Source organism: Rhinoraja longicauda, unplaced genomic scaffold, assembly GCF_053455715.1.
Source record: "Rhinoraja longicauda isolate Sanriku21f unplaced genomic scaffold, sRhiLon1.1 Scf000113, whole genome shotgun sequence".
Classification (NCBI taxonomy): domain Eukaryota; kingdom Metazoa; phylum Chordata; class Chondrichthyes; order Rajiformes; family Arhynchobatidae; genus Rhinoraja; species Rhinoraja longicauda.
This window is the reverse complement of record NW_027601331.1, coordinates 242402-260718: the sequence shown is the minus strand read 5'-3', so window position 1 is coordinate 260718 and position 18317 is coordinate 242402. Positions and strand designations below refer to the sequence as shown.

General features: G+C 46.1%; 1 protein-coding gene across 1 annotated transcript; it reads left to right on the top strand.

The window, feature by feature from the left end:
- Nucleotides 1-242: 242 nt before the first annotated feature.
- LOC144590064 (uncharacterized) lies at nt 243-17936 on the top strand. Its single transcript, XM_078394927.1, has 5 exons — nt 243-320; nt 1716-1842; nt 7994-11610; nt 12377-12471; nt 17858-17936. Exons 2-5 carry the CDS (start codon nt 1755-1757, stop codon nt 17934-17936), a joined length of 3879 nt encoding a protein of 1292 aa, XP_078251053.1. The 5' UTR covers nt 243-320; nt 1716-1754.
- The last annotated feature ends 381 nt before the right edge of the window (nt 17937-18317 follow it).

Genomic DNA, 18317 nt, shown 5'->3' with positions numbered 1-18317 from the left:
GATCCTGAATACGGGTGCTGTCTGTCCGGAGTTTGCACGTAATTCAATTGGCTTGGCATAATTGTACATTGTCCTTACTGTAACTCGGATAGTGTAAGTGTGCCGTGATCGTTGGTCCCTGGGCTTGTAGTGAACTCTGGGATTTGCTAAAGGTGTCTCGGCACATGAGAGATCCCAGCGCGGGGCTTGTCGTCAGTCCGGCGAGGTTGAAAGTCCGATTTCAGCACTGACAGTGCAGGAGGAGGCTCCCAGAGAGACCATTCGTCCCATCATCATCGTTGCAACTGCCCTCCAGCTGCAGGCGGACGTCTCCTTGACCGGTGAGTGAAACATATTAATGTCCCAGGGAAACACAAGAAACTAAGCACGCGGGAACATTGAGCAAAAATAAAACGGTGGAGGATCTCATACGGAAGGAGGCGATGTCCATTGCTCTCCAGTGATCCGGCCTGTACCGCTGAGTAACCCCAGCATTTTTGTTTCTGGTCACAATTCAGTGTAAAGTATAGTCGGAGATAGCAACGTCTCTGGAGAGGAGGAATGGGTAACGTTTAGGGTCGAGACCCTTCTTCACACCAGGTCAGGGTAGAGGGACTGCACCTATTTTCTATGTTTTGTTACTCCTGCACCTATTTTCTATCTGCCGTTGTTTCCTACACAATTACTGGTAGTGTTAGTTATAATTCTTTATAGTGCTTCAATTAAGTGCAATATTTCCATCTTGCAATCCCTCTCATGTCCAATGGGGTACATGTCTGAGAAACATCCAGTTGCAATAACATTAAACGGTTCCACCCATCTGGGCTGGAGGCCAACCCTTTCGAGGAGGATTTTAACTATTTCCTATTTTCTCATTTCCATCCTTCAATACATTTTCTCCTTTTTCCAATCTTTGATCCTCCACTGATCAATGGCCTTATTCTTAAATCCATGCAATCGGTGGCTGCCGTGTGCTGGGGCGATGGACGCAGATGCCAATAGGATTAACAAACTCATCAGGAAGGCTGGCTCCATCCTGGAGGCAGAGTTGGATTCATGGGAGGTGGTCTAAGAGGGGAAGATGCTCCTCAAATTGCGGAGCATCCTGGACAATACAGCTCACTCCCTCCATGACACGCTGGTCAACCTGATGAGTACCTTCAGCAAAAGACTGGTTCCAACAAGATGCAGGACAGAACGCCAAGGAGATCTTTCTTTCCTGTGGTTATCAAACTACACAACTGTTCCCCTTTCTGACGTGGGGTAGACTGACTCTCCTCACCCCCCCCCCCCCAAATCTTTTCACATCCCCAATCTTTTCCACTCGTCAGTTCAATTTCACGTTTCATATATTTTGTGTTTCATGACTCTTGGTAGATCAATTTCCCTCCTGGGACAAATAAAGTTCAATCGTATCGTACCGTACTAACTCCTGCATGTACCTCCAAACTAATTTGATTCAATTGCAAACCCCTACTTCTTCGGTAATCAATGTACAAATGCAAGAGTGTATTCAAATTTGGGAGTCCTACAAACACTGTCAGTACATTAAAGCAAGCTTACCCAAAAGAGCTGAAAGTGCAAAGGCAGTAATCCATAACTCTTGAGCAATATCTTTAACACCGTCGGAAATATATTCTTGGTACTTGGCCACATCTAAGTAAGCCATATAAATAACTAATCTAATATATATCTGGAACTCAGCATGTTATATTATATTCCACTTTCTGTTTCAGGTCACTGGTGTTTCCTGAGTGTCCGCTCCCAGTTCAACAATGAGCGAGATCTTGCAACTGTCCACTCTGGGCCGTCCTTTCCAATTGGGAATGCTGTACGACACCCGATCGGACACTCTGATCCCAGGTACTGCAATGTCATCACACAAATCAGTATGGTCAATGCGGTGCCATATGTTCAGGTTGTCAATCTTAACATGATGACTTTGACTCTGTGAGTTTCAGTGCAGTTTCCAGATGGGATAAGGATAATAATAATAATAATAATGCATTTTATTTATATAGCGCTTTTCTTATACTCAAAGACGCTTTACAGAGATTTTGAGAACATAGGGAAATGAATAAATAGATAAATAAGTAAATAAATAAATGAACAGAGAAAGGAGACAGAAGGTGAGGTGACCTTCAGTGGTTGAAGGCAGTACTGAACAGGTGAGACTTCAGCGATGTTTTGAATGTGGTGAGTGTGGAGGAGTCTCTAACGGTTTGGGGTAGTGAGTTCCATAGGGTGGGAGCAGCGATGGAGAAAGCCCTGTCCCCCCAGGATCTGAGTTTGGTCCGGATGTGGGGGGATAGGAGATTGGCAGCGGCAGAGCGGAGGGTGCAGGTGGGAGTGTGCCTGTGGAGGAGGTCGGTCAGGTAGGATGGGGCCAGGTTATGGAGGGCTTTGTAGGTTATGAGGAGGATTTTGTACTGGATTCTCTGGGGGATGGGGAGCCAGTGGAGTTTATAAAGTACGGGGGTGATATGGTCACGGATCGAGGTGTGTGTGAGTAGACGGGCAGCGGAGTTTTGAATGTATTGAAGTTTATTGATGATTTTTGAGGGTGCGCCATAGAGGAGGCTGTTGCAGTAGTCCAGACGGGAGGTGATGAAGGCGTGGATGAGGGTTTCTGCAGCTGTGGAGGAGAGGGATGGACGGAGACGGGCAATGTTTTTGAGGTGGAAGAAGGCTGTCTTTGTGATGTGTTTGATGGTGTCTTTGGATGGTTTGCAAATTAAGTTGCTGAACCCTGGTAAGGTTGATTTACAATATCATTGCCAGATGTGGCATTTTGGGAAGTCAAATTAGGACTGGACCTCAGAGCGAAAAGTAGCGCCATGAGGAACATGGTAGAGCAGATGGATCCAGCAGTACAGGTACATATTTCCCTGAAAGTAGCATTACACATAGGTAAGGGGGCAAAGGATGCTGTTGGTACATTGGATTTCACCAGTCAGGTTACTGAAAATAGAACATTGGACACAAAATGTTAGAGTAATTCAGCAGGTCAGCCAACATCTATAGAGAAAAGGAGTAGGTGCTCATTTTCTCCAGAGATGCTGTCTGACCCGCTGAGTTACTCACAACTTTTTTTGTGTCTATCTTCTGTTTAAACCAGCATCCGCAGTTCCTTCAGACACATAGAATATTGGCTGTTATGTTGCAATTGTACAAAACATTCATGAGGCCACATTTGGAGTACTCTGAAGGAGAACTGGTCACTCTGTTCGAGGAAGCATGTCATTGAGCTGGAAAGAAGCAGAGATTTATGAGATGTTGCTAGAACCTGAGGCTTTGGCTATTGGACAGGCTAGGACTTTATTCCTTGGAGTGCAGGACACAGAAGGGTGGTCATACAGATGTGTTTAAAATCATGAGGGGAATAGATAAATTGAACGCACAGAGACATTCCCCCAGGATAGGGAAATCAAGAACCAGTGGACTTTGGTTCAAGGTGAGAGGAGCCCGATTTAATTCGAAGATATGGGACAATGTTTACACCCAGAGGGTGATGGGTATATGGAATGTGCTGCCAGAGGAGGTAGTTGAGGCAGGTACTCTTACAGCATTTTAAAGACACTTGGACAAGTCCATGGATAGGAAAGGTTTTGAGGAAGATCGACACAAAATGCTGGAGTTACTCAGCGGGACAGGCAGCATCTCTAGAGAGAAGCCATTCCTTCTTTCCAGAGATGCTGCCTGTCCCTCCGAGTTACTCCTGCATTTTCTGTTTATCTTCGATTTAAACCAGCATCTGCAGATCTTTCCTTCACAAGGTTATGAGAAAATGAGCCAAATGGGCTAGCTTAGATAGGTCAATATGGACAATTTTGCTCTATGATTATTAGACAGCATCTGGTAAAAGGTACACTGGGATCACCTACTTGCAAGTTACTCCACATCTGGTTAGTGGGAGTCAATCAGGGCCAAAGTGTTCCCATGGCAGGTAAAGGTAAGGACAGCAATTCAAAAGTACCCCAGTTATTAAGGCGTAATGGAGGTTGGATATAAGAAAGCATATGATAGGAATGGAAGAGCATTACACGTAGATAGGGGGGCAAAGAATCTGTTGGTACATTGGATTTCAGCAGTCAGATTACTGAGAATAGAACATTGGACACAAAATGTTAGACCAGCTTAGATAGTGAGGGGGGTTTTCCCTCTGGAGTGTCCAAAATGTCGTGGGGGGACAAACTTGAAAAAGTAATTGGGAGAGCAAAGTGAGAGGAGATGGTATAATGTGTGTAGGGAGGGTGACTAGGTTAAGGAAAATCACAAGCAGATTAGGTTATATTAAGGGCGGGAGGGTAACCAGACAACCAATAAGGCCCAGAGGGCTGTGAATCATTGCAGCAGGGTCTTGATTAGTTGGCCAGGCGGGCTGAAAATTTAATACAGAAAAATATGAGGTGTTGCATTTTGGAAAGTCTAACATGGATAGGACCGACACAGTGAATGGTTGGACTCTGGGGAGTGTTGTAGTGTAGAGTGGTCTGGGAGTGCAGGTGCATGGTTCCTTGAAGGTGGAGTTGCAGGTAGTCAAAAAGGCTTTTGGCACATTGGCCTTCAGCAGTCAGAGGATTGAGGATAGAAGTTGGGAGGTCATGTTGCAGTTATATGAGATGTTGGTGAGATCACATTTAGAGTATTGTGTTCAGTTCTGGGCACCATGTTATAGGAAATATGTTGTCAAGCTGGAAAGTGTACAAAGAAGATTTACAGGGATTTTGCCAGAACTCAAAGGTCTGAGCTATAGGGAGAGGTAGAGTAGGCTGGGATTCCATTACTTGGAGGGCAGGAGGGTTGTCCTTATAGAAGTGTATAAAATCATGAGAGGAATCGATCGGGTAGATGCACAGGGTATCTTGCCCAGAGTAGGTGAATTGAGGATCAGGGGACAAAGGTTTAAGGTGAAAGGGAAAAGATTCAATAGGAATCTGAGGGATAACTTTTTCACACAAAGGTTGGTGGGTGTGTGGAATGAGCTGCCAGAGGAGATAGTTGAGGCAGGGACTATTGCAATATTTAATAAAGTTTGAGAGGAACATGGATAGTACTGGTTTGGCAGGAATATGGACAAACACAGGTTGGTCGGACTAGTGTAGCTGAGACATGTTGGCCAGTGTGGGGAAATTGGGCCAAAGGGCCTGTTTCCAAGCTGTATGAATATATGACTATGACTCCAAACTGTTCATGGAGTTAGAAAAGTCGGGGGTTCTGAAATTAATTGCTCTTATCCGTATTTAACAAAGAGAAGCACATGGCAGAGAAGTCAATTATTCTGATAGTAACATTCTAGGACTTTATTATGAGAAAGGATGTCTCACTGTCACAAAAGTGGATAATAATGGCCAGTTGATGTATCTGAAAGGCAGTGGGAGATCAGGGAGGAGGCAATTTGGTCACAGACTGTGGTCACAGGTAAGGTGCCATCCTCCGCATAGCTGCCAGCATCTGCAAGAGAGAAGCCGTTAATGTTTCCGGTCAGAGATTACTCATCAGATCTGCGACAGGGCGAAAACAATCTAGATGCAGAAAAGACATGGCATGGTGGCATAGCCATAGAGCTACTGCCTTACAGCACCAGCGACCCGGGTTCCATCCTGTCTACGGGTGCTGTCTGTACGGGGTATGTACGTCCTCCCGTGACCTGCGTGGGGTTTCTCCGAGATCTTCAGTTTCCTTTCGCACTCCAAACACGTAGAGGTTTGTAGGATAATTGGCTTGGTGTAATGTGAATATTGTACCGGGTGTGTGCAGTTTGGTAGTGTTAATATGCGGGGATCGCTGGTCGATGCGGACACGCTGTTTCTGCGTTGTATCTCTAAACTAATCTAAAGGTTTGAGAGGGATTGAAATGACAAAGAGAATATCTCTGATAGAGTCATAGTCATAGTGTGGAAACAGGCCGTTCAGTCCAACTTGCCCACACCGTACATCATGTCCCAGCTACACTAATCCCACTTGCCTGCGTTTGGTCCATATCCCTTCAAACTTGTTCTATCCATGTACCTGTCTAACTGTTTCCTAAACGTTGGGGTAGCCCCTGCCTCGTCTACCCCTTCTGGCTGCTTGTTCCATACACCCACCACTCTTTGTGTGAAAAAGTTACCCCTTAGTTTCCTATGAAATCTGTTCCCCCTCACCTTGAACCTATGGTCCTCTGGTCCTTGATTCCCCCACTCCAGGCAAGAAATTCTGTGCATCTGATAGGGTTGGGACAAAGAATGTATGTGGGATGTACTAGAGGACAGAGGATCTAGGGGGTAGAGGAACTGAAAGAAATTTGCATTAGGCGAGAAATAGTATTGGGTGGACTGATGGGACTGAAGGTTGATAAAATCCCCAGGACCTGATGGTATGCATCCCAGGAACTCAGGGAGGTGGGTCTCGAAAAAGTGGACGCATTGGTGATTATTTTCCAATGTTCAATAGATTCAGGATCAGTTCCCGTGGATTGGAGGATAGCTAATGTTATCCCACTTTTCAGGAAAGGAGTGAGAGAGAGAAAACGGGGAATTACAGACCTGTTAGCCTGACATCGGAGGTGGTTAAGATGCTGGAGTGAATTATTAAAGAGGTAATAATGGTGCATTTGGACAGCAGTAAAAGGATAAGTCCAAGTCAGCATTGATTTATGAAAGGGAAATTATGCTTGACTAATCTTCTGGAATTTTTTGAGGATATGATGTAAAATGGATGAAGGGGAGCCAGTGGATGTCATGTATCTAGGCTTTCAGAAAGCCTTTGATAAGGTCCCACATGGGAGACTGGTGAGCAAAATTAGAACAAATGGTATTGGGGGTAGAGTGTTGACATGGACAGAGAATTGGTTGGCAGACAGGAAGCAAAGAGTAGGAGTAAACAGGGCCTTTTCAGAATGGCAGGCAGTGGCGAGTGGAGTGCCGCAAGGCTCGGTGTTGGGGCCGCAACTATTTACCATATATATTAATGATTTGGATGAAGGAATTAGAAGTAACACCAGCAAGTTTGCAGATGACACAAAGCTGGGTGGCAGTGTGAACTTCGAAGAGGATGTTAGGAGGTAGCAGAGTGACCTGGACAGGTTGAGTGAGTGGGCAGATGCATGGCAGATGCAGTATAATGTAGATAAATGTGAGGTTATCCACTTTGGCAGCAAAAACAAGGAGGCTCATTATTATCTCAATGGAGTCAGGTTAGGTCAGGGGAAAGTGCAGCGAAACCTGGTTTCCTTGTACACCAGTCACTGAATGTTGGCGTGCAGGTACAGCAGGCAGTGAAGAAAGCTAATGGCATGTTGACCTTCATAACAAGAGGATATCAGTATAGGGGTAAAGAGGTTCTGCAGTTGTATAGGGCCCTGGTAAGACCACATCTGGAGTATTGTGTACAGATTTGGTCTCCTAATTTGAGGTAGGACATCCTTGTTATTGAGGCAGTGCAGCGTAGGTTCATGAGATTGATCCCTGGGATGGCGGGACTGTCGTATGAGGAAACATTGAAAAGACTAGGCTTGTATTCATTGGAGTTTATAATGATGAGAGGCGATCTTATAGAGACATATAAAATTATAAAAGGACTGGACAAGCTAGATGCAGGAAAAATGTTCCCAATGTTGGGGGAGTCCAGAACCAGGGGCCACAGTCTTAGAATAAAGGGGAGGCCATTTAAAACTGAGGTGAGAAGGAACTTTTTCACCCAGACAGTTGTGAATTTGCGGAATTCTCTGCCTTAGAGGGCAGTGGAGGCTAAATCACTGGATGAATTTAAGAGAGAGTTAGATAGAGCTTTGGGGGCTAGTGGAATCAAGGGATATGGGGAGAAGTTGGGCACAGGTCACTGATTGTGGATGATCAGCCATGATCACAATGAATGGGGGTGCTGGCTTGAAAGGCCAAATGGCCTCCTCCTGCACCTATGTTTCTAACCACAAAACACAGAGAATGAATCTACTGAATAAGCATTGTTTTCTTTGATTAAATTCCGCTGGTTGATTCAATTTTACAGTTTTGATCGCTGTTTTATTCTATAGGTGTCACCTTGTGGGACTTACAGACACTGCAGAATAACCTTGATCGTTGTGATCAGCCCAGCACCGAGTTTCACATCATTGCATCAGACTCCCTGGAGAAGAAAGCCGCTGCCCTCAATGTGTCAGGGTCACTTAAGGCGAGTCTCCTGGGTGGGTTAGTGGAGGTGAAAGGGTCGGCAAAATATCTCAGTGACACAAAGGAATCTAAGCAACAAGCACGAGTTACCCTTCAGTACAAAACAACAACCAGGTTTGAGCAACTGACGATGAATCACTTAGGGAGACAGAATATTACCTACCCGAGTGTGTTTGATGAGGGTTCAGCCACCCATGTCATTACAGCAGTGCTCTATGGGGCCCAGGCCTTCTTTGTGTTTGACCAAATGGCTTCATCAGCAGAGAACACACAGGATATTCAGGGTAACATGGAGGCAATGATTAAACATCTCCCTCTGATTGCGATTCAGGGCGAAGCCTCCGTAAAAATGACAGAAGAACAAAAGTCTCATTCTGAGAAATTTAGCTGCACCTTTTATGGGGATTTCTCACTGAAGAACAATCCCACCACCTTCAAAGATGCCATCAATATCTGCGCAACCCTCCCAACCCTCCTCGGCCCAGGTGGAGAGCATTCAGTGTCCATCACAGTCTGGCTCTATCCTCTCAATAAACTCGACTCAAAAGCGGCTCAGCTGGTGAGGGGGATCAGCCCGGGACTGGTCAATCGCTGTCAGAGTGTCATGGAACAGCTCAGTGAGGCCGTGATGAGGTGTAATGACTTGATGAAAGACAGTGTCGCCGATCAGTTTCCTGAGATCAGGAATAGGATACTGCACTTTCGAGAAATGTGTCTGGAGTACACACTAGTTTTCCAGGGGAATTTGGCGATGGTTCTGCCATCCATTCGGGGCGGCGGGGAGGAGGAAGGATTACTGGTGAATATACTGAAGAACAGGGAACAGTCACCATTCAAACACCAGGCACTGACCACGTGGCTGGATGACAAGGAACGAGAGATGAAGGTAGTGAGACGTTACCTCAGCGTATTTAAAGATGTACCAATTGTGAAATCAAAGGGCGAGTTGGATGACAAGTTGATGGATCCAGCAACAGATTATGTTGTCTGCTTCACATTTACAACATTACATCGGGAGGACTTCTACCTGTCAAAGGCAAACAACCACCTCCGATCTCTCACAGCTCAGAACATGCAGGTACCCAATCCTGCTGACGGAGCCTGTGCAACAGGACACAGCGAGCACTGGTTTAACTCACGGTCTGTCTCGCAGAAAATGAAGGAGCTATTCCGATCATTCCTGGATTTTGCCACAGCCAATAGAGCAGATGAGAAAGTAAAATTCCTTGTTAGTTCTGTGCAGAATGACAGCAAAGTGGGAGCATCCATTTACCTGTACGAGGGAGGGTTTCTGGAGAACCAGTGCTTTGAACCCCCGTCACAGCCAGAGATACCGACAGTTAGTGGTACAACTCATGACAGTGTGACGCTGCAGTTACAGCCACCAAGATGTGGTGCCGGTGAGATTGTGGGCTACAAGGTAGAGTACCAAGTTAGCCAGCAGGAGGAATGGACAATTCTGGACACACCTGATCAATGCCACTCCTTCACAATACCTGGGTTACAGCCAAACCAGGAGTATCACATTCGATACAGAGCAGTGACCAAGGTAGGGGTCAGCAAGGCTAGTGAGAGCTACAAGAGCTTCACCCGGCCGGCAAGCCCACCTGGTAATCCGGTCTTCCAGGATTGTTCACCCATTCCAACACTGCACTGGAACAGACCAAGTCAGATTGGAGCTGATGTTAATATAATTCGATACAGCATTGAATATAGAGAAGAACCGTTAGTTAATTTCAACAAGAAAGGTGGATCATGGGAGGAAGTTAAGACAACAGGCACACAATGCTACTATCGTTTAGAGGGACTGAAACCCATGACTGACTACCGAGTCCGAGTGACTGCTGAGTGCGGAAAGACAGGATCTAGTGCAGCAAGTGAGGAGGTTTTAATAGAAATAGAAACCACATCAGTCAGAATAGCCCTGAAACTTCGCAGAAAAGCTCAATTAATATCCAAAGGAAACCCTTGCATTTACAAGCTCAATCTACAGAAGGAGGTAGCTGATAAATTCAAACAGCTTATGAAATGCTCCTTTGGAAAACCCACCACAAAACACACAATGAAGACAATTATGGTTCTGGGAGCAACTGGGTCAGGAAAGACAACCCTCATCAATGGGATGATCAATTACATCTTGGGCGTGGAATGGGGAGACAACTTCAGATACAAGTTAATACAGGAAGAGACAGGAAAGTCCCAGGCTGAGAGTCAGACATCCTCCATCACTGCCTACCAGCTCCACCATCAGGTAGGATTTAACATCAATTACTCTCTGACCATCATTGACACGCCAGGATTCGGAGACACCAGGGGCATCAGGCAGGATCAACAGATCACTGAGCAAATCCACGAGTTCTTCACTTCCCCACAGGGTGTTGATCAGATCGACGCCGTGTGCTTTGTTACTCAAGCCTCCCTGCCTCGCCTGACTCACACACAGAAATATGTCTTTGATTCGATTCTTTCTATTTTTGGCAAAGATATTGCAGAGAACATTCAGATCCTGGTGACGTTTGCAGACGGACAGCCTCCCCCCGTTCTGGATGCCCTGAAATTAGCTGAGGTACCTTGTCCGAAAGACAAAACGGGTCTGCCAGTACACTTCAAGTTTAACAATTCAGCCATTTTTGCCCAACGTCCAACCTCTGGAAACTGTGGCAACGAGTGCAGATCCAATGACAGCAGAGTAGGGGGAGAGAACGATGATAACTTTGATGCAATCGTTTGGAAGATGGGAGCAAACAGTATGAAGAAATTCTTCACAGCTCTGAACACAATGGAAACCAGAAGTTTGAGTTTAACGAGAGAGGTTCTGAAGGAACGTAAGCAGTTAGAAGTTGCAGTGGTGGGATTGCAGATTCAGATCCGAGTTGGTCTCGCCAAACTGGAAGAACTCAGGAAAACGCAACAAGCTCTGAACCAACACCAGACCGAGCTGGATGCAAATAAAAATTTTGAATATGTGATTGATGTTACAATTCCAGTACAGTCGGATATCAGCGGGACTGGTAATTATATAACCAACTGTCAGAAATGTTTCTTTACCTGCCATTATCCCTGCTACATTCCTAACGACGATGGTAAACGTAAATGTTCTGCAATGGACGATGAAGGGAACTGTAAGGTCTGCCCGAACAAGTGCATCTGGAATGTTCACTTCAACCAAAAGTACAAGTTTGAATATGAAAGGAAAACGGAGAAGAGGACATACAGCGAGCTCAAAGAAAAGTACGAGAAGGCCTATGGTGCGAAGATGACACAGCAGAATATTATGGAATCACTTGAGCAGGAGTTTGATGAGGTTGAGAACACAGTTCTGGTGCTGATTGAACAATTATCGGGCAGCATTAGACGACTTGAAGAAATAGCTCTGAGGCCAAACCCAATATCCACCCCAGCTTACATTGACCTCATGATTCAGTCTGAGAAAGAAGAGGCGAAGCCTGGGTTCATGGAGCGAATTCAGACACTGATGGAAGTAAAGGAACAGGCAGAGTTAATACAAAAGGTAGCAAATAATGAGAAACTGCTACCAGGGGAGTCTAAGGGAGGTCCAATGGTTGGGAAACGTGCTGGAAAAAAGCCAGGAGGAATATTTTCTAAAATGATACATTGGTTCATTCCCAATGTAGAAGATAAACATGCCAACTGTTCCCAATAGAGGGTGCAAATGTTTCACTCAGCCCATAAACAATCCATTGTTCTAATTCCCCCTCCTTCTCCTGCTTCACCTTCCCACAGCCTCTCACACCACACCTTGCTTCCTCAATGCTGCCCCACCCTCACTTGCTAGCTGCCACCCCCCTGGTCCGTGGCTTGTCACTACCAGGTGCTACCTGGAGTGGCTTCTCATCCAAGTACAACGTCAGTACTTCAGGAGAGCCTGAAGAATCTATCCACAACCCTGCCCGTTCCACGTCCCCGCGCGGAAAGCTCACCTAAATCACAGCGCCCATTTCTTCACGAGACAGGCTATCCCCAGCACCAGTTCCTAACCATCTTCCCCAACCCCCACTCTGTCCGTGAGGTCAGACGGCACATTTCCCACCCGGTGCCGGAGGAGGGGAAGCTTTCTGCCAGCTCTATGTCTCTCCCTGGTCACCGCCAGAGTCCGAGTCACGGGCTTGTGGGGGTAAAGTAGTCACAGTGTCAGTGAAACTGTTCAACCCCTCTAGCCTCAGGACAATGGCACTGAACTATTTGACCGGTAAGCAAACTGCAGGGGTGTTTATGATATATTTCAGGTGGCCCAACACAACTCTTTCTTAGGTCTTCATGATTACAGAGGTCAGTGCGACAGGCCTGTAGTCATCAAGACCAGTAATCCGTGGCTTTTTGGGTACAGGAATGATGGTGGAGACTTTGAAGCAGGCAGGCAGAGTCTGGTTTGCAGGGACCGATTGAAAATGTTTGTTTAGACTGGTGCTTATTGTTCGGCACAGAGCTTGAGGGTAGAGAGGGAAACATTGTCCTGTCCAGGGCCCAAAACTGCTCACAATGCGCCAAATGCGATCTGACCAGCACCTTTCAAAGTGTGAGCATTACATCCTTGTTTTTATATTTTAGTCATCTCAAAATAAATGCTAACATTGCACTACCGATTGAACTTGCAAATTAACCTTTTGGGAATACGGCACCAGCACTCTTAAGCCCTTTTGCACCTCCGATTTCTGAATCCAATCCCCATTAAGAAAAAAAGTCTACGCCTTTTTGTCTACCTTTAAAATGCATGACTGCACAGTTTGCTACACTGTTTTCCATCTGCCTTCCAAAAAGAGAGGCTCCGATTTCTGCACTCGCACATTGAGCAAGATGCACATTTGAGCAATGGAGAGACAGATGGTTGAGAATTGACATCCCCCTGATCTGCAAATGGTTCCCTGTGAATGAGCTTTTATGAATGAATACTTTATTGTCACATGTGACAAGTCACAGTGAAATTCTGTGCTTGCATACCCAAGGTATGCAAATAGTTGCCTATAAAGGGCGCTTACAAAGTTACAAAGTACCCCTGCGGCAGGTCCCCCCATGTCCCCACCCCCCTCATGGCGGTCCCCCCACGCCGGGTCCTCCATTGTTCCCCCCCCCTCCCCCTCATGGCAGTCCATGCACGCCGGGTCCTCCATTGTTCTCCCCCACCTCCCCCTCACGGCGGTCCCCACGCCGGGTCTTCCATTGTTCTCCCCTCTCCCCCTCATGGCAGTCCCCCCACGCCGGGTCTTCCATTGTTCTCCCCCCCCTCATGGCGGTCCCCCCACGCCGGGTCCTCCTTTGTTCCTTTCCTCGGCAAGTCCTCACTTCCACATGGTCCATCCTCGTCCGTTGGTCAGCGCCATCATCGACGGCTGCACGGACCTCTGCTCTTTTGCCGCTGGGTCCCCTCTGGACATCTCCGTGGCACCGACCCATGCATTATCCATTGACTTGGCCTCCACAGCCTTCTGTGCCAATGAATCCAACAGATTCACCACCCTCTGACTGACTCCACACCACCACATACAAGGACACAGTTTTACCAGAGAATGAATACTCACCTTGTACCAACAGAGCGTTAAACACGAGAACCAGTGTGATCACCAAGAATATGGGCAGGTACAATCTAACCCGAGCTCTGGGATGGGGTTCAACAAAATAAATCACCTTTGCTTACCCCTTGTAGATTTTAATTTAAATGTCTACGATGCAGAAAATACTTCCCTTTGCATCTATCATGTTTTTGATTCAATTCAATGATTCAGTGATATTTTATTGTCACGCATCTAGGTACAATGAAGTTCTTTGATTTTGGTGTACAATCTGTCATCACACAGCAGATTTCTCATTTATATTTTGTATTCCACCAGGTGGCGCCACCAGTACTGGCACTGGCTGTTTCGCCAACAGTCCGTTTGTCCTTTCTAATATTTTTATTATTTTAAGTATGTGTTCAAAGTAAGTTTTAGTGTTTCTTGGTTTGTTTTATGTGGGGGTGGGGAGTTGGGGGAAACTTTTTTTCAATCTATCTCAGTCCCCACTACGGCCTAACATCGAGGAGTTGGCGGCCTATCCTGGAGACCGGGCCGGCGCTTCATGCCGCGGGCGCGGCGTGGACTTTAACATCACGGAGCTGCGATCCTTTGCCGAGGATCGACTGTGGAGCGCTCCAACCTCGGGGCCTGTGGACTTTAACACCGTGAAGACCGCGGTCTCTGGTAAGAAGAGGCCGATTCGGGAGCTCCATGCTGCGGAGAGTGTTTCAACTGTCCCGACGCAGGGACTTTCGATCATACCGACACGAGGCTTCAGACAGTTGGCAGCGGCGACTGCGGATGGTTAAACACCCCCGACCGCCGGTGAACACAAAGAGGAAACTGATTGAACTTTATTACCTTCCATCACAGTGTGGAATGTGGAATCCGCTGTGGTGGATGTTTATGTTAAATTGTATTTTATGTGGCTTGTGTGTCTTGTTGCTTTTCACTTAGTATGGCTGTATGGTAATTTCACTGTACCTTAATTGGTACATGTGCCAATAAATTGATGTTGAAATCCTGGACAACACACAAAGAGTCTGCACGTTTCTGTCGCCGACAAACTTGCAGAAGTTCTTCGTGCTGTCTGATCTTCTCACAGCGGCGAACCAGGGCTGTTGTTGCACGTGCATGGAGCACAATGCACAGTGGCGCAGCGGTCGAGTCGCTGCCTGCAGATCAACCATATTTACCTCTATCTATATAACCTTCACCACATATCCTATGCATGATACACATTCCACTATGTAATCCAGTCCAGGATTTAGGTAGGACAGGAGTCATTGATATAGTCATCTTGTTGCTTGTTCCCTTGGTGGTTAGTCTGTAAGCTGAAGCAAGGAACTCAACAGTACTTATCGCTCACTCACAGCCGGGCAGGAAGGATTCGGTAAAGTGATTCACTTAAAGAAACTCTACTTGAGTTGCTGGTGAATCGACGGGCAGGATGTACATCAGGCAACGCAGAAACTAAGCTCTTACCTGTTCCTGACTCAAATCTCAGGGCCTGGTGCAATCCGGGATACCCTCAGCACGGGAAAAGGCTATTCAGTCAATCGTGCCTGTGGAAGGCAGTCCAGCTCACCCAACAAATATTTGCCATTAACCAGTTCCCCAGCTGCCTGTTAACACCACAATAGAATTGCTCTGAATCTCATTCCAATGATGGCGATACTGAGCAACTACCTCCCAACTCTATACTGATGTCTGGTCCATTATGGTCCTTCTAGTAGATGGTTTTGGTTGCTGGTATGGGCATCTGGTTTGCGTTTCATGAGGCTAGTTCTTCATGGAGACGGTCCATCGTCCATTTGATGATGGTGCCCAGGACATGGAGGGTGGATAGATGGAACGTGAAGGAGGGAGCTCCATTTCAATGGTCTTTCTCGGGCTATTCGTGAGCTCAACGTGCCTGAGAATATGTGTCCGTGAGTTGGAGGAGTTCCTCTCAGTGCATCACAGTCACTGGACACAAAATGCTGGAGCAGGCAGCAACTCTGGAGAGAAGGAATGGGTGACGTTTCGGGTCGAGAACTATCTTCAGACTGAAAGTCACGGGAAAGGGAAACGAGAGATATGGACGATGATGTGGAGAGACAAAGAACAACAAATGAAAGACATGCAAAAAAGTTACGATGATACAGGAAACAGGCCATTGTTAGCAGTTGTGGCATTGAGTATAGAGGTTGGGAGATCATGTTGCAATTGTATAAGACGTTGGTGAGACCACATTAAGAATATTGTGTTCAGTTCTGGGCACCATGTTATAGGAAAGATATTGTCAAGCTTGAAAGGGTTCAGAAAAGATTTACGAGGATGTTGACAGGTCTAGAGTGTGTGAGCTATAGGGAGAGGTTGAGTGGGCTGGGTCTCTCTTCCATGGAGCGCAAGAGGATGAAGGGAGATGTTATAGAGGTATACAAAATCATGAGAGACATAGATCAGGTAGATGCACAGAGTCTCTTGTCCAGAGTAGGGGAATCGAGGACCAGTGGACATAGATTTAAGGTGAAGGGGAAAAGATTGAGTAGGCATCCGAGGGGTAACTTTTCCACACTAGGGTGGCGGGTGTATGGAACAAGCTGCCAGAGGAGGAGTTAAATGAGGCTGGGACTATCCCATCGTTTAAGAAACAGTTAGATGGGTGCATGGATAGGACAGGTTTGGACGGATATGGACTAAGAGCAGATAAGTGGGACTAGTGTCGCTGGGACATTGTTGGCCAGTGTGGATGAGTTGGGCCGAAGGGCCTGTTTCCACACTGTATCACTCTATGACTCTATCCCCCTCTCCCCATCCAAGTCACACCAGCTCTCCTTTTCACCTGCCTCGCCTACAGATCCTGCCTATCGGAATGGAGTCCCAACGTAGTCCCTATGACACTTCATACATTTTGCAAGTATCGGCCTTATTTGTCCTCCCAAATCACAGCACCTTACTCATATCGGCAGTGACTCCCACCTGCCATCCCTTTGTTCATCTCAACAAATGAATAATATATCAAGTAGTCTAGCAACACTAGACTGCTCACGAATGATTTTTCATGTCATCTTAAACTTACTAATCAGATTTCTGTATTTAGATCCCAATTCTGAATTGCTTCTTTTCAATCGTCTGGCCACATCACCAGCCTCTGAGGCACAACATTGGTCGTGGTCGTCTGATCATAAAACAATCCTCCATATCACTCTCTGACACCTATTACCAAGCCCAATGTTGATCCAATTTCCTCAAGATCACATGAGCTCGAACCTCTATGAGTTTCCCTTATATGCCCTGTCAAAGACCACAGCACCCTCAATGCCCTCATCAATACATTTTATTGACTCTTTAAAAAAATGTAATCAGATTGATCAAATAAGATCTCTTCCCAACAAATCTCTTGTGTCTGTGCAGCTTTTCTTCTCCTCCATGACTGACAGTAGATTGAGCCTTTTTTATGCCCGCTGCACCTCTGAAATAAAGAGACCACATTTGATTTTTTAGATATAGATTTAGAGATACAGCGCGGAAACAGGCCCTTCAGCCCACCAGGTCTGCGCCGCCCAGCGATCCCCACACATTAACACTATCCTACACACACTAGGGACAATTTTTTTTACATTTTCCCAGCCAATTAACCTACATACCTGTACATCTTTGGAGTGTGGGAGGAAACCGAAGATCTCAGAGAAAACCCACACAGGTCATGGGGAGAACTTACAAACTCCGTACAGACGGCTCCTGTAGTCAGGATCGAACCCGAGTCTCCGGCGCTGCATTCGCCGTAAGGCAGCAACTCTACCGCTGCACCACCGTGCCGCCGTCCTCCAGCCTTCTTGCACTTTACTGATAGAGAATGAACAGCAGGAATCTCTGCAAGGCTCAAAGCAATCTCCTCCCCTTCCCCTCATAGCAGCCCTGGGTATATCCATCTTAAAGGCCTCGATGATATCTAATATTTCCTTTTTTTAAACATGTTTTAAGGTTCACCAATTGCAATGTCCTTCCCTTTAGTGAATACAGAGGAAAAGTATTAGTTTGAGACTTCATCCACACGCTCTGGTTCCACATAGAGATGGGTCCCCAATTGATCCTATCCTTTCACTGGGTACAAATAAAATGCTTTGGTCTCATCCTTAATCATGTCTGTCAGTGATATTTTGTGTCCCCCTTTTCTTTGTAAGAATGTTTTACTTATTGCTCTAAACGTCTAATACTCACTTCTTATTCCAGATATCTCCCTGCTCTTCATTCCTTGATAACCTTTGTCTTCCAAAAGCAATATGATAAATATTCAACATCGATTGCATGAAAAGAGTGAAAAACCACCTGATCCAAACTTTAGCCTTTCACATTAGAACACAAAGAATTACAGATGCTGAATTTTTTTAAAGAACAAAGTGCTGGCGTAATTCAGTGGGTCAGACAGCATCTCTGGAAGACATGGCTAGACGACGTTTCAGGTTGGCTCCCTTCTTCAAAGTAATGTAGTAGGGTAGAAAAATCTGGAGAGAAAGTAGAGAGGGACACTTGACAGGATTTGTCCCGCCCCATATCTTCATCGGCTTCCTGCCCCCATTTTAAAGCATCGCCTCTCCATGTCCCACTGAGATGCTGCTTGACCAGCTGAGTTACTGCAGCAGTTATTGTTTGTCTCATTATCCTTTCAAAGGTAGTGTGTACATTTCCAATG